The 20,060-nt window shown below is 41.9% G+C and overlaps 1 protein-coding gene across 2 annotated transcripts in view; it reads right to left on the bottom strand.

The window, feature by feature from the left end:
- Positions 1-19,320, bottom strand: part of LOC126272842 (protein commissureless 2 homolog) — a 194,498-nt gene extending 175,178 nt beyond the window's left edge. The window contains exon 1 of one of the 2 annotated variants that reach the window (XM_049976044.1): positions 18,387-19,320. In XM_049976044.1, coding sequence (XP_049832001.1) covers positions 18,387-18,672 — 286 coding nt within the window. In that variant the 5' untranslated portion in view covers positions 18,673-19,320. The remainder of the gene's footprint in view (positions 1-18,386) is intronic. The other variant, XM_049976045.1, reaches the window with a different exon arrangement.
- Between the last annotated feature and the right edge of the window lie 740 nt (positions 19,321-20,060).

The following is a 20,060-nucleotide window of genomic DNA, read 5'->3' as shown; positions in this document are numbered from 1 at the left end:
AAGACAGCTAGATTTACGTGAATGACTACGAATCGACAAGTCTGGTGAGAGTTTGACCCCGGTCAGTCATAGGATTTTTACCAGTTACTAACCACGTATTTCACGTTTGAGAACGTTCGTTTATGAGAAGAACGCCGAATCGCGCGGTGCTTCGGAGGCCACGCAGACCGGTACGGCGAAGGCGAGAGTATGTGACTTGAACTAGGACCATTAAAAGCACTATGATATGCGCTGCTGCCAGCTTTACGTAAGACGGTGTAAAAACAATAACTTTCATCTGGCGTCGTCCTCTAATGTTGACATCAGCATGCTAAGGTTAATAAGCACGACTGTTTCAGTTGCTAGGTGACTTGCGTCGCGTTTGCGCGGTTTTCTGAGTCGTCATCCATGCACATGCAGAGAGCGACATCACTTCGTGCCTAACTGAGGGATTAAATGACTGTTTTTACACGGGCTTACGTGTAGTTGAAACTATACATTTTTGTGTTATAGTTACTGTGTTTGGATACGCATTTAAACTGTAAATTTCTCTTTCAAAAAGAATGCTTCAAATGGCTCTGAGCGCTATGGGCCTTAACTTCTGATGTCATCAGTCCCCTGGACTTAGAACTACTTAAACCTAACTAACCTAAGGACATCACAAACATCCATTCCCGAGGCAGGATTCGAACCTGCGACCGTAGCAGCAGCGCGGTTCCAGACTGAAGCGCCCAGAACCGCTCGGCCACAGCTGCCGGCAAATTTATCTTTCAAAGAGTCATTTCTGAAGTCCTCTTATTGTGAACGACATACACTCAGGTAGAGAAGGCTTTGCAGTGCCCCGAGTCTGTGACCACATGCTGGCTTCACCGCTAACAGGAATGGTGGGTACATAGTGAACCGTTCGAGAGCACATTGGCCGCAAGTGTATGTACGCGCTCGCGAGCAAAGTTGTAACGTTCTTGCCGACTTCTGAACAAACTACTGTAACGCTTGCGAGCAATGTGTCTCACAGAACGTTCGGTGGAGTTTCGTAGCGGCAATTATTTCCCGAGCGGCTCATGAGCAGTTCGCCACAAGCACATTGCTTGCAAATGTATACGCACCTTCACCGCCACGTAAGTTTTATTACAGCACTAGACTAGATGTTAACACCCCCCCCCCCCCCCTTCATCCAACAGTAAACTGATGATTCCTTCATGCTTCACGAGGTGTCCTATCAACCGATCCTCTCTTTTAGTCAAGTTCAGGCATAAATCGCTTTTTCCCCAGTTAAATTAAATTCTTCCTTATCAGTTGATAGAGCTAACCATCTAATCTTCAGCGTTCTTCTATAGCATCACACTTCCAAAGCTTCTATTCTCTCCTTATTTGAACGGCTTATAGTCCATATTGAGCCGGCCGCGGTGGCCGAGCGGTTCTAGGCGCTTCAGTCCGGAACCGCGCGACTGCTACGGTCGCATGTTCGAATCCTGTCTCGGGCACGGGTGTGTGTTATGTACTTAGGTTAATTAGGTTTAAGTAGTTCTAAGTTCTAGGGGACTGATGACCTCAGATGGTAAGTCCCATAGAGCTCAGAGCCATTTGAACCATGTTCCGTCCATATTGCACTTCCGTACAAGGCTACACTTCAGACAAATAACATCAGAAAAAGACTTCCTAACATTTAAATTTATATTAGATGTTAACGAATCTGCATTTCATATCATCTCTACTTCGGCCATCATCAGTTCTTTTTCTGCTCGAATAACAAGACTCAATGACTACTTTTAGCGTTTAATTTCCTGTCTTAACTCCTTCAGAATCATCTCATTTAATTGGACTACATTCCATTGTCCTTGTTTTACTCTGATGATGTTCGTTTTATAACAATTTTCGAGAAACTATCCATTCCATTCAACTACTTTTCCAAATACTTTTTATAAAATAAAAAATGACTGATTCACATAGTGCAATATTTTTATTGCAGTCAGGAATTGTAGTTTTGCTTAGGACGATGTACGAAAGCGATTCGTGAAACGTGAACTAATGAATATTATGAGCTATGAAGGCTGCTTTCGATTAAATAAGGTTGAGCTGTATACCTTTATACTGGCACTTTCGCAAACTGCTTGCAGATTTTCGACCACAGAAATTGTAGCTGTCATCAAGCTTTCGGATATTGTCCGTGGAAAGACGAGTAACTGTTGCTGATGAGAGTATGGAAGATATGACATTTGAATATATACAAAAGAACTTTAATACTGTCCTCGTACGTGGCAGTTTTCAGCCTTTGAAACTTCATATCATGATCCTTTCTTTAGATATAAGGCGCAGTCTTCTTCGTCTATGGGCTCCTTAAACACATTGGACAGCGTTTCGCCGGCACAATATCGCCTGTCTGTATTAAGGTCCCTGCGCATCTCTTTCCCCAGCCTATTACCATTCTACCAGGTCGACTCTAAATTTGTTCGACGTCAGGCGTGTTCACGTGATAAAGAGTCTTGGATCGATTGCATCAGTGTCTTCTGTGTAAAGATGCATGGCACATTGCAGACCTCTTCCGACAAATTTAAGTCTTATGTTCACAGCTCACCTACGACGGATTTCATTGCCCCATTTCATTTAGCCTCTTAGTACTTACCCTAAATATTTAAAGGATGTGACTTGCTGCACATGCTCGCTACTAAACTTTCAATCTTATATTAACGAATTCTCTCTCTTTCTTATCGCTATTTCCTTTCATCTACCTACATTTAAAGAGAGCTGCCATTCGGTACACCAAGTGGAAATTTTGTATAAATCTTCCTGCATTTTCGTAGCCAACGACGATACTTCCCAATACATAACGTCAACGTCAGCGAATAATTTATTAATGCTCGTGATCATAGAAAAAATAATCATATTGTATACTGAGAACATCAGAGTTCTTTTTACAATTCCTTCGTGCAAACTCGCTGTTTCTTTTGTGTTTGTTGAACATCCGCCGTCCCTCATAGTTCACTAGGCTCTATTACTGAAAAATTCAGGCCTCGGAAGATACTCCGTCTGATCATTAGTCATGGACATTAGTCGACGTCATGGTTCAGTGGCGGTCACCATTTCGTATCCATAGAGACTGAAACTACGTTTCTACTTTGATCTGCTGTTTGCGAGGTATTGTGCATGAACAAATTAAGCTTCGCACGAGTGCTTTTTCCTGGACCCGCACCGATTTTTTCGAGAGAATCTTCTTTTCTTGTAGGAGAGTCATAACACTGGGTTTACAATATGTTTTAGGATCTTGCATCAGACGGGCTGTAATTGTCAGAATCTGTTCTTATATCATTTTTCTAAAAAAGAGTAACCTTCGCTCTGTTCTACTCACCCGTGACCACAGTTCGTTTCGATTGGCTATACGTTATTTCGAACTACACTGCCTGCCTTTCAGCACGAATGGTTTTCTTCTCGGAGAGCTTTACTCTACTGAAGACAAAAATTCACGGCGGTGTTTGACATCCGCAACCTTTTGACCTTTCCCAGCTGTCGCTACAGGCCAAGATTTACCCTTCTGGCACAAACATGGCGGCCTAGAGGTAGACTTCGAAGTCCGAAGCTTCCTACCCGACTGCAGGCTGCCATATCAGTAGAACTGATGCAGACAGCTCCACTTGAGAGCTCTGTACCCACTGACTTTTCCAAGTGTCCCGCAGAATTTCACCTGCAGAAATCTCTCGCTTAGCAGTTGACGCTACCCGTAGCTTCATCTTCCTCACTACGGAGCGGCATATGGCAAGGCGAACACTGGGATGAAGCAAGTAATGTACGTGGGACACTACTGACAAGTTTTTTTGTTTATCGTCAAATGGTACTTAACACTGTTCTAACGTATCTTTCACTACAGGCAAGCAACTGAATTGCTTTACGGCAATGACAGCTGAATATTGAAGAAAAAACATTTTTTGATTGTTTCCACCAGACCTGTCATTTACATATTAAATATCGTTGACTCGTTGATCACAACATGCTGGATAATGAAGGTACCACGGTAACACAATGCTATGCTCATACACTGACATACAACAGTAAGGTGTAACTGCAATTGTGATATGTTTTAATGCAGGTCTGAGCTACATGTAAAGTGTGATGATATGAATAGATTGCTCACATGAAGTATATCCCAAATACAAAATACGCCAGTAGTTACCACCTGGGTCATATTATTACTGATACCTATATTATCCACATGCAACACATCTACTTACAAAATTTTGTTCCCTGTAATAGGTGACTTGTAAAAACGCACAAAGCCTTAAACTAATCAGCGAATAAATAAATAGCAACTTTGGTGCAAACAAAAATGGCTTTTGTTCAATATTTGAGAGCTACAAGACGCGACGAACTGAAAAGCGTTATACAGCCCAACATATTGCTACGGCCTTGTGTTGAAGAGCATACAACAAAATTACCGAAGCGCTTAAACAAATGTGTACAATGTTGTTAGACAAAGGTAAGGTAAAAATAATAAAAGCTGCATACTTTTGTTTTCAGTCGATCATGTCATACGGTAGGCGTATCAGCTGTGGGATAATTCATCAAACCCGACTAAAGTAATCCGGTCCAAAGCCGTGTAATACGAGTTATCTGAGAAGTCAATTCAAGCTCATTTTGGAGAAGTCTGTTCAAAGAATTGAGAAAAATGCTAATGCTTTCTTACTAAAATTTATCATTTAAGGAAAAATATCTCCTCTCTTTCAAACCGAGAGCTCAGTTCATGAAATCAGCACCGGGAACAAGACTTAATCACTCACTTTTGGGGTGAAAGGTGTCCATTTTCCGGGCTCTACATTTTCACTAGCTTCCCAGCAGTAATAAAAAATGTAGGTACTAAGGCACTAATGAAGTTCAGTTTAAAAGGAGCTTAAAGGATTTATTGGTGGACAACTCCTTCAACTACGTTGATGAATTTCTTTGGACAAACAACTGATGTACTTATCGTTAACTGTATTTCTTAATTTGCATGCTATGTGACACGACTCCTGCATTGTTTCAATGGAGTAACGCTGTTTTGAAACTTTTTTTAAGGATGGTTGGCTTCAGTAACTTTGGAATTATTGTATGCACTTTAGTGTGTATCCATTCAAACGTTTTTAGCATGACTTTTTATATGAAAACAGAAAAGTATAATTTTGATGCTTTTATCTTTTGGATATGCAGCTCTTTTATTTTTTTCTTGTTTTCAGTTAAAAGTATTGGACATAGGTTCCGCCTTTTATGCAAAAGACTGTTTTTTCTTGTTACCCAAAGAAGTTTCGCTACCTCTGTGCCATCATCAGTGGGTTTCGTTTATCGAAAAACCGTATTTTACCTTACATGGTTTTGTACGACTAGCTGTATGGTGTCCTGCACCGATAGCTTGTCACGTTTTGTTGTGACTGATCCTGTTTCTTTCGCGTTCTATGGGCACTGCGCACACATACTAAATGTACTTTGTGTAATTTCGCTTATACATCGCGTTTTTCGAAGTAAAAAGGCGTCTGTATAACCGAAATTACACAAAGTACATGTAACATGTGTGTGAGTGCCCATAGAACGCGAAAGAATCCACAACAAAATGTTGTTGTTGTGGTCTTCAGTCCTGAGACTGGTTTGATGCAGCTCTCCATGCTACTCTATCCTGTGCAAGCTTCTTCATCTCCCAGTACCTACTGCAACCTACATCCTTCTGAATCTGCTTAGTGTACTCATCTCTCGGTCTCCCTCTACGATTTTTACCCTCCACACTGCCCTCCAATGCTAAATTTGTGATCCCTTGATGCCTCAAAACATGTCCTAACAACCGATCCCTTCTTCTAGTCAAGTTGTGCCACAAACTTCTCTTCTCCCCAATCCTATTCAATACCTCCTCATTAGTTACGTGATCTATCCACCTTATCTTCAGTATTCTTCTGTAGCACCACATTTCGAAAGCTTCTATTCTCTTCTTGTCCAAACTAGTTATCGTCCATGTTTCACTTCCATACATGGCTACACTCCAAACAAATATTTTCAGTAATGACTTCCTGACACTTAAATCTATATTCGATGTTAACAAATTTCTCTTCTTCAGAAACGCTTTCCTTGCCATTGCCAGTCTACATTTTATATCCTCTCTACTTCGACCATCATCAGTTATTTTGCTCCCCAAATAGCAAAACTCCTTTACTACTTTAAGTGTCTCATTTCCTAATCTAATTCCCTCAGCATCACCAGATTTAATTGGACTACATTCCATTATCCTCGTTTTGCTTTTGTTAATGTTCATCTTATATCCTCCTTTCAAGACACTGTCCATTCCGTTCAACTGCTCTTCCAAGTCCTTTGCCGTCTGTGACAGAATTAGAATGTCATCGGCGAACCTCAAAGTTTTTACTTCGTCTCCATGAATTTTAATACCTACTCCAAATTTTTCTTTTGTTTCCTTTACTGCTTGCTCAATATACAGATTGAATAACATCGGGGAGAGGCTACAACCCTGTCTCACTCCTTTCCCAACCACTGCTTCCCTTTCATGCCCCTCGACTCTTATGACTGCCATCTGGTTTCTGTACAAATTGTAAATAGCCTTTCGCTCCCTGTATTTTACCCCTGCCACCTTTAGAATTTGAAAAAGAGTATTCCAGTCAACATTGTCAAAAGCTTTCTCTAAGTCTACAAATGCTAGAAACGTAGGTTTGCCTTTTCTTAATCTTTCTTCTAAGATAAGTCGTAAGGTCAGTATTGCCTCACGTGTTCCAACATTTCGACGGAATCCAAACTGATCCTCCCCGAGGTCCGCATCTATCAGTTTTTCCATTCGTCTGTAAAGAATTCGCGTTAGTATTTTGCAGCTGTGACTTATTAAACTGATAGTTCGGTAATTTTCACATCTGTCAGCACCTGCTTTCTTTGGGATTGGAATTATTATATTCTTCTTGAAGTCTGAGGGTATTTGGCCTGTCTCATACATCTTGCTCACCAGCTGGTAGAGTTTTGTCATGACTGGCTCTCCCAAGGCCGTCAGTAGTTCTAATGGAATGTTGTCTACTCCGGGGGTCTTGTTCCGACTCAGGTCTTTCAGTGCTCTGTCAAACTCTTCACGCAATATCGTATCACCCATTTCGTCTTCATCTACATCCTCTTCCATTTCCATAATATTGTCCTCAAGTACATCACCCTTGTATAAACCTTCTATATACTCCTTCCACCTTTCTGCCTTCCCTTCTTTGCTTAGAACTGGGTTGCCATCTGAGCTCTTGATATTCATACACGTGGTTCTCTTCTCTCCAAAGGTCTCTTTAATTTTCCTGTAGGCAGTATCTATCTTACCCCTAGTGAGATAAGCCTCTACATCCTTACATTTATCCTCTAGCCATCCCTGTTTAGCCATTTTGCACTTCCTGTCGATCTCATTTTTGAGACGTTTGTATTCCTTTTTGCCTGCTTCATTTACTGCATTTTTATATTTTCTCCTTTCATCAATTAAATTCAATATTTCTTCTGTTACCCAAGGATTTCTAGCAGCCCTCGTCTTTTTACCTACCTTATCCTCTGCTGCCTTCACTACTTCATCCCTCAGAGCTACCCATTCTTCTTCTACTGTATTTCTTTCCCCTATTCCTGTCAATTGTTCCCTTATGCTCTCCCTGAAACTCTGTACAACCTCTGGTTCTTTCAGTTTATCCAGGTCCCATCTCCTTAATTTCCCACATTTTTGCAGTTTCTTCAGTTTTAATCTACAGGTCATAACCAATAGATTGTGGTCAGAGTCCACATCTGCCCCTGGAAATGTCTTACAATTTAAAACCTGGTTTCTAAATCTATGTCTTACCATTATATAATCTATCTGATGCCTTTTAGTATCTCCAGGGTTCTTCCACGTATACAACCTTCTTTCATGATTCTTAAACCAAGTGTTACCTATGACTAAGTTGTGCTCTGTACAAAATTCTACTAGGCGGCTTCCTCTTTCATTTCTTAGCCCCAATCCATATTCACCTACTATGTTTCCTTCTCTCCCTTTTCCTACACTCGAATTCCAGTCACCCATTACTATTAAATTTTCGTCTCCCTTCACTATCTGAATAATTTCTTTTATTTCATCGTACATTTCTTCAATTTCTTCGTCATCTGCAGAGGTAGTTGGCATATAAACTTGTACTACTGTAGTAGGTGTGGGCTTCGTATCTATCTTGGCCACAATAATGCGTTCACTATGCTGTTTGTAGTAGCTTACCCGCATTCCTATTTTCCTATTCATTATTAAACCTACTCCTGCATTACCCCTATTTGATTTTGTTTTTATAACCCTGTAATCACCTGACCAGAAGTCTTGTTCCTCCTGCCACCGAACTTCACTAATTCCCACTATATGTAAGTTTAACCTATCCATTTCCCTTTTTAAATTTTCTAACCTACCTGCCCGATTAAGGGATCTGACATTCCACGCTCCGATCCGTAGAACGCCAGTTTTCTTTCTCCTGATAACGACATCCTCCTGAGTAGTCCCCGCCCGGAGATCCGAATGGGGGACTATTTTACCTCCGGAATATTTTACCCAAGAGGATGCCATCATCATTTAATCATACAGTAAAGCTGCATGTCCTCGGGAAAAATTACGGCTGTAGTTTCCCCTTGCTTTCAGCCGTTCGCAGTACCAGCACAGCAACGCCGTTTTGGTTAATGTTGCAAGGCCAGATCAGTCAATCATCCAGACTGTTGCCCCTGCAACTACTGAAAAGGCTGCTGCCCTCTTCAGGAACCACACGTTTGTCTGGCCTCTCAACAGATACCCCTCCGTTGTGGTTGCACCTACGGTACGGCCATCTGTATCGCTGAGGCACGCAAGCCTCCCCACCAACGGCAAGGTCCATGGTTCATGGGGGGGCACAACAAAATATGACAAGCTATCAGCGCAGGACACCACACAGATGGTCCTGCAAAACCATATAATACAAATACAGTTTTTCAATGAACAAAACGAAGTGATGATGGCACAGAGGTGCTGAAACATGTTTGGCTAAGAAGAAAAAAGTGTTTTGCATAAAAGGCGGATCCTATATCCACTACTTTTTTAATCAGAGCGAAAATGGAAAAGATGAATTTTTTTAGGATCTGTGGAAGGAAGGCTAACAAATCAGTTATTTTGGAGATATCTGTTACACATTTTTTGTTTCATTGATACGTTCTAATTTCTCGAGGAACGTGTTACTATGGGTCTACGCCCTGCGGGATGAACAGAGTATCGAATCCAGGCTAGTTACACTGTTGTGCAGAACTTAGAACGAAAGTAGTTTAACGTGATGTGTCACTGCTAAGAACAGTAGCTCGATGAAACTTGGGCCATACGTAGAAAGAACTGTTACAGTATAGTACCGAAGCTAACTGAAAGAAATAGGCAGTGACAGGAACAGAATGTCTCTGTTATTCAAAGACTTTTATTCAGAGGAGTACAGTATAATAATGTTGACCGGTGTGTGGCGTGTTCAGCGATTTGGAGGCCATACTCCCAGACAACATTATACCTCCCCACTCCATAGCACCTGGACAACGTTCCTGGCTGCATTACGTGTTCCCATCTCTCGTCCAACATTGTTGAACACAATCGTTTTTGGTGATTCTGGTGTGGGAAGTCATAATGTTGTATGGATGTACTTACCTCAAGTGTCATTTTTATTGGTCTAATTGCGTATTTATTTCAGTTACCGTCTGTAGTACACTACAGCAGTTCCTGGTCCAAGTTTTATCGAGCTATGTTGCTTGGCAGTGACACATCACGCCAAAGTTACTTTCGTCCTTAAGTTTTTTGCACACCGGCCTATAATCACTATACAGAAACACAAAAAGAATATCGTGGTGCAGTTATTTGTCGACAAAATTCAAGCATCGGGTGCCATTTAATAAAATGAAACTAAAAACGCTAATGGTGCGACTCGTCAGGTAAGGGGACAGCAGTTTCATAACATAGTCCATACAGACTGATTTTTCAGGTTGCATTGCGTAAGTCACTAGAACCAATGTATTATTGACCTATAACCCTGCTAACTGAGCAATATTCCCAGACTTACATTGTACAAGAAACGGTAGTCCTTTATTAAGTTGTAATTCTGGCTTGACACAGACAGCCGTGCAATCAACAAAGATTGCATCTGCTGCTGTCTTAATTCCTATTGTTGACATCAATAATATTCGCGGGCGAATAGCAACGATACTGTAATATTCAAGACGTCTGCCGTTGTTTGTATAAATCTGACACGCAAGTTATTTGCCGAAAACAAAGCACACACTATAATTTTTAAAAAATACATTACGGTTATCGTATCACCATTGTTACCATTTAAAAGATGGAAATAACGAACAGACCCTTAGAGCTATTCTTTGCCTTAACAAATGCGCCGATTAACATATATCTACCGTATCTTCACAGGCCATTACGCACCAGCGAGAGGAAATTCGAGGGAAAAATGAAATCTTTTTGAGTGTAAGTAGCAGGGAAATTAACGGGTCAGTCTGAGTCGGGTGTGAATTGCTACCAGGGGAAAAAAGTACGAGGAACGAAATTTATTAGGAAGTGCAGCACAGATTCCTCATATCTTCTGGAATAGCCGTTATCCAGTAACAAACACAAACGGTTCGCGTCAGCGTTACTTCGCAGCTCGTCCGTGACAACAAACTAGCGAACAAAACCGCCGCCGTGGAAAAAACACGCGATGTTTGTTTGCAGAACATACATGCATTTATTCCTTCAGGGAATGTCGGTAGAAGGCCGTTGCCGTAATTTGGTTCACTAATATTACTCTAATAAGCGAGCTGTTATCCGAACAGCGACGGGAATATCTAGTTCGCGTCATCACTACAGTAATATGTTCCAGTTCCAAGTTTTTTGTATAGCAGGGCATACATTGTCTCTGCGGCGGAAAATATTTTCAAGTATTGACTCGACGGCTTGATGTTAATTTCATTTAATTTATTGGCGCATAATGGCTGATAAACATTACACTGCGGATGGGAAAGACGATGGGCCATGCTTGCAGCGTGTTAAAGTTAAGCATTCCATCCTAAAGCTGCAGAAGTAAAATGACCACAACAAATACTGCACTGACGATATTCTATTAGGTAGAGGTTTCTGCGGCACAATCAAGAAAGTATGTAGGTGAAACTTCACAAAATTTGTCACGCACAACTGAACTTCAAGGTAGGAATGATACACCCAAAAAATAAACCTATAGAGTGAATTCAGTTTTAAAAAGTACAGTATTAAGCGAATGATCATGCACGGAATACAAACCATAGTTGCTACGTTTCACAACAGAGTAAACTGCACAAGCATTAAAATACTTCTATGAACATAATCACAGTTTCCGAGATGAATCATAAACATGTAACAGTAACGAAAATAGTGACATTCCAGAAGTAATGCCAGATAATGTGCAAAACGCTATTCGACGAAAGAAGAACGGAAATATTTCTGGAGATAACTGTGTTGCCATAGAAGTGGGTAATGCTGCAGGCAAAGTAATATTAAAGAAACTTTTAAAAAATCGTTTACAGAAGAAAAAGACAGTTCGTCAAAACAGCAAGAATGTGTTGTCATTCAGAAGAAATTACAAATAAAAGATATAAAATACTACAGACCTATTAGCCTCCTTTCCATAAGGTACAACATATGTCGTGAAAAATACCGGAAAGTAAAGAAAAAAGAAAACATGTAACAGAAAAGTAACAACATAAGTTTGAATCTGGATGCAAGCCAATGGACCATTTACATACCTGAATGAAATTATAAAACGAAACAATGAATACAAATTACCACATTGTAAAGGATTCGAAAGAGCAAACGTCTGTTTCGAAAAATCTCTGTTGACAGCTCATTAGAATCAAAGCCTTAATTGTATCTTTGTTAGTGTACTGAAGAATATGTATGTCAATGCTATATAGTTATATTCTATCAAACTTCAGGAGGATAGTGAGAAATTCAGACTTGGAAGAGGAGTTAGACAAGTGGCACCGTACGGCCCCAAAGCTATTCTCATCATTTCTAGAGAAACGGGAAAACTTGTTAAGTGAAATATCTGAAAGATATTCGTTTTATGAGTGATACTGTATTATTTGTCCCTGGTGAAGATACGCCTCAACAATCAATGAAAGATATTAATAGAACAACTGTTTAAACTCACATTTACGCCATAGGGTATCTTCACGATTTTCTTTGTTCAGGGCAGTTGAAGACAACGAACTGGATGACCAGTGAAATAAACAGGAAAAAAAAGGCCAGGAGGGCTTTTGGTAATTAACAGTGGCTGCAAAATCAAGTTTCCGATATGGTTGAAAACTGTACCTTGAAAACACTGCATAATTTTGGTGGCTCCTACAGAACGCGGCACCCGATCCTGAAAAATTGGACATCAACAAAAACATCTGTAGCTGAGTGTAAAGCAGGAACTGGTAATCGATTTCTGCAGTTATCACCTAATGTGATACCTTCTATCGTTGGTTGGTAAGATAAACGGTATGACTTACGTTGATAAAATTTCGGAAAACGAACATCACACTTGGCCAGTACTTTTCCCGTTTGAGCTCGCTAATCCATTCAGTGAGCTCATTCGAGAACCATTTGCAGACTGCTAGAAACCTAATTTTATATAATGGTCATGCTGAGATTCAGGAAAAAAAACTGAACTCATAAAACTACTGCGTTTGTGAAATACAGACGCCAGCAGTGTGAAAAATGTGATGTAACTTTCCTTGACATGAGGCAGTGTAACGATTCTCCGAAAACTTCAAGCACCGTCTTTCACTGAGCGAACGGGTCAGCGCCGATGTCAACCACTGGGGGTGACTCACGACATAAGCTTTGCCGGCGCAGCCAGCAGGTAGCAGGATTGTAAGAACAGACCCACGTGTGCCCGCGCACACACCTTTGGTATACTACAGACGGACAAACACGTGGTTAGTTAGCGCGCGACCTATAGTCACAAACGGCAAACTTATCAGGCGTCATCACGCAACCGTCTACAAGGTCAGCTCTGGAATGTCACTCTTCCACTCTAAGCGAGATCAGGTTCAAGGTCTTTTTCCCATTGACTTCCGCCTAAAGCCATGACACGAATAACCATGACAGATAGTCCCACGTGGAACAAGTATCACATCAGTGTATTATAGTAACTTCATGCATAATCTGCACAGGAAAATGCACAAAACTCGACGTCGGTTGCTCGAGGTTGGGTTCTCCACGACAATGCTCTCCCGCATATCGGCAACGTTGAAGCCCAAAAACTGCGCAAATACGGGTGGGAAGTGTACCGCATCCTCTCTACAGCCCAGACATGAGTCTACTAGACTACGACTTGTTGGCGATTTTTAAAATCCGTGTGTGTTCGGTCTTAATGTTTTCCATTGTGTTTTCTTAAGATGTGGTAGCAAAGAAAAAAGTTATTATTGCGTTCGACAGAAAATTAAAAAAATTATATTCGCTTCAAGTTATAAAAATTTACTAGGCATTACAGTTCTTGTTCAGTCGTCTCCAGTCCTCTTCATCAGTCGCAGAGTTACGGTGGACCCTTCGTCGACCTTTTCTGGGCGCAAATTTCACTGAGTGGTGATTCCTCTGGGTGCAATTTACATGAGACCGTTTCAGCACATATTGAGATACAGGAAACGTTCCGACGGCAACATTAACAAGCGTTATATCGCTGTATACTTATTTGCAATAAATTTCGGATGTCGTTTAATAAGGTTTACTAGTCCATTAAAAACCTTCTTGCTTTAGTATTTCTGTTGATATAAGAAGTACGACTATTTTTATTACCCATGAGTGCCCGTATGTGTACAATCATCTGCCGAAAACGTCGTTTCTATCTCTCTAACCATTCGCGAAATAAAAGGGTTGTTCTACCTTATACGATACAATAACTCTTAGTATCTCCTGCACTTGCTTCTTGTTTCCATTGTGGATACCGCACCTCGCAGATGGAAACAATATTGACACACCTTCCTACAAAGTAGAAAGTCTGGAATTCACCGTAATAGTTGCGGCGCTAGGTGTGTATGGGAGGAAACTGTAGTTTATCGGCTTGCTTTTGAACGTCTCCTTTCAGAATACTGTCGCGTCTCTTATCTACTTCTTCAGTTAATCCAATTCGATAAAGACGCCAGCTCAACGAACAATGTTAAGCGTGTTCCTGGCTCTCTCCGATTACTGCTTATCGCCATGGCACGCTCCACCAGTCGTTACCTGCACAAACTTCTTGGGCACGCTGAAGGCTTCACCTTAATCGAGGATGAAATAGCGTGAAAATAAAAGATGTCGAAAAAAGGCAAGACATTCTAGAAAATCACAAGTTATCTTTAACATAAGTTACTTCTTAGGTGCTTGTCAGGGGGCTGGCCCACGTGGACGAACATGTATCGGTCATCTGAAGACAACATTCCGACCAGGTGGTGGTGGTAACCGCACATATCACCAACAACAAAATATACAACATCTATCAAGAGTCCGTAGCTAGAACTGCCAAACTACTCGAAATTGATTAAGGCGAAGCAGAAGAGGAAAAGATTGTCCGCTAGTAAAGAAATAACAGAAAGACTGATTAACCCAGTCCACCTACATTCTGTCTCCAGACTTGTATTCAGAATTGCTATACGGTAAGTTTACGGCTCTATTTTATACCTTGTAAGTCATGAAATGGTCAAAGACGCGATAGCTCATTCCTGTTGTAGTTCTTAAATCAACTTGTGTGACGTATATACTTATCAAATTTCGGAGAGTGCTTTCCAAATGATGTATCCGCCTGAACTGCAATTTTATTACACTAAAGCGATGCACTCAGCACATCTGTAAACAAATTATTATATTAAAACGTGTTATATTTTTTATTGTTGTTATTAAAATGCTTTGAATGTCACCCTAGACTAGGGGACAGGAAAAGTTATATTTGTGTGGGCGGCGAGGACAGTAATTATGGACACGAACACGCTAACTACGTTACTGAACTACAGCAAAAAATCTCCCTCTGTTCAGAAGAAAGACGCCGAAGATAAAACATTTTATTCAGTGTGTACTGTAGTAGGTGAACACTTCGCTGTTGATGCAGCAATCAATTTGGATGGTTAACGTGAGATATTTGATGGTTTTAAGGAGATAACTTTGTTTACTTGGTGTCTGAGTCTTTTTGGTGTGTATAGAAGTGTTTCCCTGCCCTTGTCATCTACCTTTTGTTCTATGGCCATTACTTAACCAGATTTTTATTTCCATATACGCAGAAGAAAATAAGCACCAAGTAAACAAACAGCTCGTCCATCAATATCGAAACACTTACCGTGTTGACAACCTTAATTGATTTTGTTATTGAAATGTTTACATGATACAGTAATTACACACCAAAGAGGGTCCGAAAAGTAAGGAAATGCAAAGCGAACATGTATCGAAAATCAGTTAAGTGCAGTGGAAATGCGTCTCTCTAACTCTGATTCCACGAGAGCAAGCACACAGCCCTTCCGGACATCCAAAACGCCAATTGTTTTTTAACTATGCAGGATGCTCAGAAATTCCCGTTTGCTAATTTCTAGGACTTGTAGATGGGAATGAGTACATACTATTTTGAATATGAACCTTGTTCGGAAACGTACCGTTTCATCAACTTCTGCTTGAGGAATGGAATTGAGCGTGACGCTGTACAGTTATTAGAAAACGATTCGAAAGGAATCGTAACGAAAACGTCCATTTTTCACTTCAACAAATTTGTTGTACAAACACTTAAACATTACGTGTTTATATTACCCCCAAAACGAAAAAGAACCCAGCATACTGTACTTACTGAATAGTACTTATGCATTACAACAGCCGCTCGACATGGCGACCACCAACCTTGTTACAGTCTCACTTACGAAGCTTATTTTGGTACGTACTCTCCATTCCACCTGGTCCCTCTTCAGTTTCTACCGCAAAAGAACTCGTGCCAGCAGATCTTCCAATGTCTCTACAGGAGTCTCGTAAATTAAACTTCGCATTCGACCCCACAAGAGGTAGCCCATAGGAGTTAAATCCGGCGTCCATCCGATTGATCCACTACGGCCTGTCATCATTCACCATATTGTGCTTTTGAGATGTGTATGAACTGCACGTGAGAAGATAGGTGGTGCGCCATCATGCTGAAACCACATTTCCTGACGGTCATTCAGTGGCAAAGCTTCCAGTAACGTCATACTGTCAAACCTACTGGTACCAGGACAAGCAACTGTGATGCGAATTTCTCTTTCTCTCAGCAGACGTGGACGCATTACACATCTAAAGTGAAACCGTCGTAGAACGGAGACGGCACGTCTCCGGAGATGGGCTCCTGTTCACAATATCATGTACTCACTCCCCTCTACACGTCCTAGAACACCCTGTATGCTATTCCAAAGCATCCATAGATGATGCCTTTAATGTGGATGACTAAACACATCCGGGAAACTGAAAATCAGTATTGTTGCACGATTTTTTTTTTATAGAGTGCTACGGCAAATTCGAACAAACTTGTAGTATGTTTGTTGTTGTTGTGGTCTTCAGTCCAGAGACTGGTTTGATGCAGCTCTCCATGCTTCTCTATCCTGTGCAAACTTCTGCATCTCCCAGTACCTACTGCAACCTACATCCTTCTGAATCTGCTTAGTGTATTTCATCTCTTGGTCTCCCTCTACGATTTTTACCCTCCATGCTGCCCTCCAATGCTGAATTGGTGATCCCTTGATGCCTCAGAACATGTCCTACCAACCGTTCCCTTCGATTAGATTACATTAGATTAGATTAGTACTTGTTCCATAGATCATGAATACGACACTTCGTAATGATGTGGAACGTGTCAGGTTAATGAAAGATGTCTGTACAAGATATTACATTACACAAAATATTGCATGACACTAATGCTTAAGTTAGTTTTTTTTTCCCTCCCTTAATTTATATCTAAAAATTCAGCCAAATGAGTAGAAGGAGTCGTCATCTAGAAATTCTTTTAATTTATTTTTAAATATTGGTTGACTATCTGTCAGGCTTTTGATGCTGTTTGGTAGGTGACCAAAGACTTTTGTGGCAGCATAATTTACCCCCTTCTGTGCCAAAGTCAGATTTAACCCTGCATAGTGAAGATCATCCTTTCTCCTGGTGTTATAGCTATGCACACTGCTATTACTCTTGAACTGGGCAGGATTATTAACAACAAATTTCATAAGTGAATATATATACTGTGAGGTTACTGTGAGGGTCCCTAGATCCTTAAATAGATGTCTGCAGGATGACCGTGGGTGGACTCCAGCAATTATTCTGACTACACGTTTTTGAGCAATGAATACTTTTCTATTCAACGATGAATTACCACAGAATATGATACCATACGAAAGCAGTGAATGAAAGTAGGCATAGAAAGCTAATTTACTGAGATCCTTATCACCAAAATTTGCAATAAGCCTAATAGCATACGTAGCCGAACTCAGACGTTTCAGCAGACCATCAATGTGTTGCTTCCAGTTTAACCTCTCATCAATGGACACACCTAAAAGTTTTGAAAATTCTACCTTAGCTACAGACTTCTGTTCAAAGTCTATATTTATTACTGGAGTTGTGCCATTTACTGTACGGAACTGTATATATTCTTCTAGTCAAGTTGTGCCACAAACTTCTCTTCTCCCCAGTTCTATTCAATACCTCCTCATTAGTTATGTGATCTACCCATCTAATCTTCAGCATTCTTCTGTAACACCACATTTCGGAAGCTTCTATTCTCTTCTTGCCCAAACTATTTATCGTCCATGTTTCACTTCCATACATGGCTACACTCCATACAAATACTTCCAGAAACGACTTGCTGACACTTAAATCTATACTCGGTGTTAACAATTTTCTGTTCTTCAGAAACGCTACCCTTGCCATTGTCAGTCAACATTTTATATCCTCTCTACTTCGACCATCATCAGTTATTTTGCTCCCCAAATAGAAAAACTCATTTACTACTTTAAGCGTCTCGTTTCCTAATCTAATTCCCTCAGCATCACCCGATTGAATTCGACCACATTCCATTATCCTCGTTTTGCTTTTGTTGATATTCATCTTATATCCTCCTGTCAATACACTATCCTTTCCGTTCAGCTGCTCTTCCAGGTCCTTTGCCGTCTCTGACAGAATTACAATGTCATCGGCGAACCTCAAAGTTTTTATTTATGTTACTGTTATGGATCGAGCGCTTACAAGCATTTTTGAGAAGTGTTGACGAACACGACAAGACGTATCAGCTCTGATCAGGGACGCTATCGTCCTGTCTGGTGACTGTGTCGTCATACAGTCGAACATATTTCAACTACGAAAGTGTCATAGTATCGGAGTGTTTGGGCGGGGATGTATCAAAGTCTTCAGACAGATTAATAACCTGGAATACAGGGGTGGCGCGCGGCACACGTACCTCTGGTCTTCCACTGTCGGAACTTGTGGTAGAGCAGGCACGAGCAGACGCAGCAGATGCAGCTGAAGATGAGCAGCGTGAGCACGGCGCCCACCCACACGTCCGCCATGATGCGCTCGTAGTCGTCGGCGGCGGCGTCTGTCTGCCCGTACGGCGGCTCCCCGGGCGCCCCGTCCACGTCGTCGTCGCCAGGCAGGGCCAGCTCCAGGCCGCCGCCGGCCGAAGCCACCTCCGCCACCAGCACCGTGAAGTTGTGCGCGCCAGCCTCCAGCTCGCGGATCAGCATCTTCGGCTCCTGCTCGGAACTGTTCTATTAATACCGCACTGAAGCTCTCGCGCACGACTCGACGCACAGGCTGACACACTAGCTACTCGTCTGCGCCGCACCAGACGTAAACACTGCAACCACTATGCCCTACAGCGGAATCGTCCTCTGCTGTTTGTTTTCCTCGGTACCGATAAGAGCGAGTGTCGGTACAAATTGCCGGGCGCGGAACTACCACAGCAGGTGTCGCTTGCTTGTTGACTGACCGCGACGCGACCGCGTCACCGTTTTTATAATCCGCCACGGTCTCGTCGTATCTGGGGACGGCGATATCGCGGTAGCTGTTCACTCGCAGGGAGAAGTAAACAGTGTCGGAGCCGGTCCTTTAGCCGGAGCAGGAGACAGAGAGAGAGAGAGAGAGAGAGAGAGAGAGAGAGAGAGAGAGAGGGAAAGAGAGACCGTTAGTTAAGGACGCGCAGCTTGTTGTCTCCTAATCGCGCTACGTGTAGTGTCACAGAAGGCACTGGCTGCTGATGAGTGACGTCACGGCAGTGCTGTAGTGGTATGGGGCGCCGCAAACGCGTGCGGCGCTGCGAGCCATACTGGCAGGTGGCAACGAGCGAGCGACTCCTGTGCGTCGCGCACGACTGCAGCGCTGCGACTGAGCAGAACCTGAGGCGCGCGCGCTTCATATAAACCACACAACACAACAGGGGCGGCGCTGAGCGGCGCGCGGCTCACAGGGCCACTGCGTCACGCTGCGCAGCTTGCAGCTCCAGCGTCATACACAGTGGAACGGCCCCATTACACCCTGCACACTTCAGAACTACGTAAGGCCTCGTACACACTGGCAAGGATGTACCCACAATCTGAACTAGGGGGGCAGCTCATTTTAGTCTCAGGAAACAAGGACTCGAGACAACATACAGCACTTCTTTTTAAATAAAACAGTAAACCAGTGAAAAACTGCTTTTAATAAACATTTTAAATAGAAGAATGCACTTGTACAATCAGAAAAAACATGCAGCGTTTCTTATTAAATAAAACAGTAAACTAGTAAAAAATTGAGAATAATTTCCTGGGGGGGGGGGGGGGGCAGCTGCCTCCCCCCTCCCCTGGCCCTCGCTGGGCACGCCCATACACACTGATATACAAAATCGAGAATTTTTGTATCTAGACAGTTGAGCGGTTTAGTATATATGTTACAGTGAAACACCAAAATCTGGAGAATATCGACTTACACCGGTGAATGTCAACATTCACATAGTCGCTTAGTGTATTCCGAAATGTTTGCTAAATACCCTTGTTTCTGACTTACACCGGTAAATGTTGACATTCACCATGCACTAATGGTGAATGTTGAACATGCTGGAGATTTATATTTTCTTCTCCGTAATTCAGTCGCTATA

Source organism: Schistocerca gregaria, chromosome 5 (genome assembly GCF_023897955.1).
Source record: "Schistocerca gregaria isolate iqSchGreg1 chromosome 5, iqSchGreg1.2, whole genome shotgun sequence".
Lineage (NCBI taxonomy): Eukaryota > Metazoa > Arthropoda > Insecta > Orthoptera > Acrididae > Schistocerca > Schistocerca gregaria.
Note: the sequence above shows the minus strand (reverse complement) of the source record. Positions and strands in the feature narration are given on the sequence as shown.